The following is a 5502-nucleotide window of genomic DNA, read 5'->3' as shown; positions in this document are numbered from 1 at the left end:
GTGTGTGTGTGTGTGTGTCTGTGTGTCTGTGTGTGTGTGTGTCTGTGTGTGTGTGTGTGTGTCTGTGTGTGTGTGTGTCTGTGTGTGTGTGTGTGTGTGTGTGTCTGTCGTGTGTGTGTGTGTGTGTGTGTGTGTGCTGTGTGTGTGTGTGTGTGTGTGTGTGTGTGTGTGGTCTGTGCGTGTGTGTGTGTCTGTGCGTGTGTGTGTGTGTGTGTGTGTGTGTGTGTGTGCGTGTGTGTGTGTGCGTGTGTGTGTGTGTGTGTGTGGCGTGTGTGTCTGTTGTGTGTGTGTGTTGCTGTGTGTGTGTGTGTGTGTGTGTGGTGCGTGTGTGCGTGTGTGTGTGTGTCGTGTGTGCGTGTGTGTGTGTCGTGTGTGGGTGTGTGTGGTGCGTGTGTGTGTCGTGCGTGTGTCGTGTGTGTGTGTGCGGTGTCGTGTGTGGCGTGTGTGCTGTGTGTGTGGTGTGTGTGGTGTGTGTGTGTGTGTCGTGTGTGTGTGGTGCGTGTCGTGTGTGTGTGCTGTGTTGTGGTGTGTGGTGTGTGTGTGTGTGTGTGTGTGTGCGTGTGCGTGTGTGTGTGTGCGTGTGTGTGTGTGTGCGTGTGCTGTGGTGTGTGATGTGTGTGTGTGGTGTGTGTGCGTGTGCTGTGTGTGTGCGTGTGTGTGTGTGTGTGGTGTGTGTGTGTGTGGTGTGTGTGTGTGTGCGTGTGTGTGTGTGTGTTGTGTGTCTGTGTGTGTGTGTGTGTGTCTGTGTGCTGTGGCGTGTGTGTCGTGAGTGTGTGTGTGGTGTGTGTGTGTGTGTCTGTGTGTGTGGTGTCTGTGTGTGTCTGACGGCAGGATAAATCATCTTTCCTTTTGTGTGTAGATGGTTTCTATCGAGGAGATAAGCTGATCAACCTGAAGCTCTTAGCTGATGAAGCGCTGCAGAAATGCAGAGACAAGTTTAAGACGCACAGACCCTACACACACACACACACACACACACACACACACACACACACACACACACACACGTTGTCATATCTTAGTGAGGACATGTCATTGACATGAACGCCTAACCATGACCTAACTGTAACCCTGATGCTAAAACCACATTTTGAGTCTCAAGATTGTCTTCAAGCTTGTGGGGACGGGCTGTTGGTCCCCACAAAGATATGTAAACAAGTACACGCTCAGGTGTGTTAGCCTATCAGAGCGACTTCACCCCCTCCAACCGTGGCTGCTGTTGGTCCCAGCAGAGCAGCGTGACGCAGTGTGTCACAGATCCTCCAGACTCGACTTCCTGCTGCGTGTTAAACTTTATTGTAGCAGCTGCAGGAAGAGCTCGTCGTTATTGGAGCTGTTCGACTCTGTCTCAGTTTGATGATGTCACACATAATAAAGGTTCTCATTTAGGCAAATCTGAGACAGTCAGGTGGGAGGAGTCTTTTTTTTTGTTATGAACTGAGTACAAATGAAGGCAGGAATCATGTGACCTGTAACGTTGCTGCCCTCTCGTTCTGTGTTAAAGCGGAGCCGTGCAGCACGCCGCTGATACCTGTGCTTTCCTTATCGGCTCCTTGCAGCAGAGCGAGCCGTGTTGGGCTGGTTATGTATCTGCACGTCATCGCTGCTGCTATCACCTGTAGTCTGTCTTCCACCATCGCGGTGTGGAGCCGGTCCTCGTGCTCCGATTGGTGCTGTGAGACCTTGCTGCTCGGTGTGACGTAGATTTTTCACCATAGATTCACGTGTGTGATCGCTGTTCCAGCATGAATGTGCTTTTTGTTGTTTGCATGAGAATGATCGAGCCTGCACACACTGATGGGTGGGAGCTCCTATTGCAGTGCAGAGTGTGGGATCTACTCACCCCTGCCTTGAGTTTAGGTGGTGCTGCGTACCTTTGAGGTCCCAGTGACGCGTACGCATGTGTGTCTGTCTGTGCAGAGGGTTTCCGGTCGGGCGCTGTATCATGCTGAAGCACCTTTCCAAAGAACCGGAGGGGATTCTGGGCTCGCAGTCGCCTCCCGCCAAACGGCCGTGCCCCGATCTGCAGGTAAACCACACACCTGAAGGTTTTGTCTTCCTCACCTGAGTCACTGCGAGCGCCGCCACCATCAGGTCTGCCTGTAACTTCTGACCTGATGGAGGCGGTGTTTCCTGTTGCAGATGGAGGTAGCCACTGAGCCGTCTGATTGGACCTCCGTTGTAGTTGTTCAGAGTTTGAGTTTTGTGGAAATTCCTGGTTATAAATTGGCTCTGAAAATTTTATAAAGGTGAAACCAAACCAGGAAGTGAGTGGGAGTGACTCACTGCCTCTGCTGGACACTAGAGGAACTGCAGGATGCTGACTTTTCTTTCTTTTTCTGTTTTGTTCTGTTAAATCTGAAATTTCAAACTTCGTCACTGTCACGATTTGATTTTGGGGATCCTGATTTTTATCTTTGTGTTCTTCCTTTTCAATAATCCTTCTCCCTCATTACTTCTCCTTCCTCTTCCTCCTCCTCCTCCATCTTCCCCCCATCCAGCAGGAAAAACAGGCGGGCAGAGTAAAGAAAACGCGTCCCGTACCAAAGGTATTTTCACAGCTGACCCTCGATAACATCTTTGCTTCGACTCTTTGTTTTAGAGGGAGTTTCACTCTGAGAAGAATTTGCAGAATCTGTGTGTGTGTGTGTGTGTGTGTGTGATAAACGTGATAAGAGCGAAAGCTTCAAGTCTCACTGAGCGTTTGGAAGCGTTCAGTCATTTTTGGCATCATCCTTTCAAAAGCTCTGATAAGATTTAAAAGCTCTCGTTGCTGATTTATTGTTTTACCTGCAGCAGCAGTTTGTTCCTCTGATTTTTAACAGTTCAGATTAAACCAATAAAAACAGATTTTCTTTAGATCTGAAATGAGTTTTAGATATTTGGCGAACATTAAATGACATCATTCAGCGCTGCGTTTAGAGGAAACCTTCAAAGATGGAAGTGCTGCTGCTTTCTGTCGCATCTTTGTCTGAACTGTTGAAGCTCGCTGGAATAAAAAGTGAATTCTGAGTGTGGATTAACACTAACACTTTCTCTTTGTTGTGCAAACACTCCTCGTGTTGTGCACTTTCACCTGTGAGTCCTGACTGAGGCGAGCGCTCGCCTGTGGGCGTTGTCCACGCCCTGAGACGACTCCGTGATAAACCTGCTGTAACGCTTCTGTCCTCTAAACGCTGCCAGTCGGGAAGAATCAGAGCTCCGTTTGTCCGGAAAATAAAATCCGGAGACACGGATGAAGACTAATCGATGACTCAGCCATCCCTCAGTGAGAGTGCACGCTGAACGAGGCGCTCGCTACGATGAAGTGACAGACGGAGGACTTTGGTTTTTACTCGGTTCAGGTGAGCCCACCGAGCTGTTCGCACCGCTCGATTGATGACTCGAGTCAGCAGTGCCTGACGGTGGTTAGCTATGGGTGGTGTCGCCGACACATACATGAACCACAGGTAGATGTCAGAGGACTCCGCCCCTCGTTGTTTCCCAGGGTAATCAGGTGGGCTGGGTTATAAACCGCATCGCTGCTCTGATGTCATCACACATCTGGTGCAGATGTTTCGCACTTTGACACACGTGACGTTGAAACGGTGACGGTCGGGTTGATTTGTATGGCACATCACCAACAGCTCATGCTGCACTAAGTGCTTAACAGTGTAAAGTCAATAAGATGCACAACAATGATGCAGTAAAATATAGGAAAACAAGTCAATAAAAACAACAACGAAGGCTGTTAAAACCAAAATGTTCAACGTGTGTGAAAAGCCAGACCATAAAATGTGTCTTTAGTGATGATTTAAAGTGTTAGTGTTTGTGCAGGTCTAATATTGAGAGGAAGACTGTTGCAGAGTCTGGGTCCTGCCACAGAGAAGCCTCTGCCACCACCACACTTCAGTCCAGGAGTAGTTAAGCTTAGTTCTGACCTGGACCTCACGGTTCTTCCTGGAGCATAAACCAACAGGGGCTCAGACGGGTGAGAAGGGGCTCGCCCGGTTTGTGATTTAAAAACAAAAAGTAAGATTTGGACCCTGTGAGGAACCGGGAGCCGGTGAGAGGCCGACACTGGGTTCAGTTTAGTGCTAGTCAGCAGACGAGCAGCTGCATTGTGGAGCAGCTGGAGACGATGAAGAGAGGCCTGGTCCAGTTACCAATAATGACAACTTCTGTTTTGTTTCATTTAAAAACTGTCCACTGTTTGACATCAGCTGCATAACAGCTGCAGTGAGTCTGTCCCTGCTTTCAAAGGCAGATCGATGCAAGTCCTCTGCAACCTGAAATGAGAGGTTGTAGCGTGAGAACATGGAGCCAGTGGCAACGTGTAGACTGCAACCAAGGCAGGACCCAAACTAGAGCCTTGAGGTGCACCAGGTCCAGTTCTGGATACAAACAGAGCTCTGATTCTTCCTCGCTAACCAAGATGCGGGCGGGGCCTCGTGTTTTCACGCTACGTATCTGCCCACCAGAGCTTACCTGTGCGACAGCCAGGTAAGATTCAGGTCCCAGGGTGGTAATTGCTCCTCTTTCCTCTGCATGTAAACCTGAGCAGATTTATTTTAGCTGGAACCCACCCGAGGCCCCGCCCACTCGACGTTCACCCGTCAGCTCTGTATCTTCCTGTTCGACCGCGAGAACAGCATCGTGGGAGTCGCAGCTCTGTGACATCAGACCCGGGTCGATTTCCTGTGTGAACGCGGCTCGTCAGCGGATTGTTTTTGGCTCAAAAAGGCAAACGAGATGGAGCCAAGCGGCCACGCAGCCGACGCACTGGGAGTAATGGGAGCGATTGTTGCCGACTCGTCCAGTGTTTGGTGCTGGAATAGAAGACGTCACCTGAAGGTGGTGTTGGCTCCGTCAGGTGTGCTGTCAGTGAGCTGGGTTTACGAAACGTACACAATAAAATTTATATTTATTTATTTTGTAAATTTAACTTTGAGAATCAAACATTGGTACGTATGTAAAATCCACCCGCTCGGTGTTCACAGCTTTCTTCTTCGGCATTCCCAGATGGAGCCTGTAGTTTGAACTGTCGCGTGTGCCCGGGTGGAGCGCGCCCCTGCCCCAGACAGCTGCAGCCTTTGCTCCTCCGTGGGAGGAGCGTTTTATTCCGGATCCTCGTTAGTTATCGGATAATCTCCCAGCTGTTTCGTCTGAAACGTGCCGCTGACATTAAATTCATCGTTGGACATATTTTAATATCTCGGCTTCAGGTTCCTTTGTGTGGTTTTTAAAAATGCTGGCGTCGCCCGGGGTCTGATGGACACGCAGGAAACCAGTGGGCGTGGCCTCTCTAACTCTCTGTGGCTCTGTTCTCTCAGATTCACAGCTGCTGCTTCTTCTTCGCTGTCTTCAGTAGTTTGAAGGTGTGAGTGTCAGACTAACTGTTTGGTGTCTTAGATTTTACAGGTCTGAATGTTTACAGGCCGATCGACCGGGTGTCAGGCACGACTTTGGCAGTTTCACGTGTGTGTGTGTGTGTGTGTGTGTGTGTGTGTGTGTGTGTGTGTG

The 5502-nt window shown here is 49.7% G+C and overlaps 1 protein-coding gene across 3 annotated transcripts in view; it reads left to right on the top strand.

Moving 5' to 3' along the window:
* acss2 (acyl-CoA synthetase short chain family member 2) overlaps nt 1–5502 on the top strand; it is a 20712-nt gene that overhangs the window by 9092 nt on the left and 6118 nt on the right. The window contains exons 6-8 of one of the 3 annotated variants that reach the window (XM_042225091.1): nt 860–935; nt 1921–2029; nt 2505–2549. In XM_042225091.1, the coding sequence (XP_042081025.1) occupies nt 860–935; nt 1921–2029; nt 2505–2549 (230 nt within the window). Of the gene's footprint in view, nt 1–859; nt 936–1920; nt 2030–2501; nt 2550–5502 lie in introns of all 3 variants that reach the window. The other 2 variants (XM_042225090.1, XM_042225092.1) reach the window with 2 other exon arrangements.

The sequence above is a fragment of the Haplochromis burtoni genome, unplaced genomic scaffold (assembly GCF_018398535.1).
Source record: "Haplochromis burtoni strain Fernald_Lab_line unplaced genomic scaffold, NCSU_Asbu1 Contig_159, whole genome shotgun sequence".
In the NCBI taxonomy this organism is placed as follows: domain Eukaryota; kingdom Metazoa; phylum Chordata; class Actinopteri; order Cichliformes; family Cichlidae; genus Haplochromis; species Haplochromis burtoni.
The sequence above is the reverse complement of the archived record's forward strand: the minus strand, read 5'-3'. Positions and strand labels throughout refer to the sequence as shown.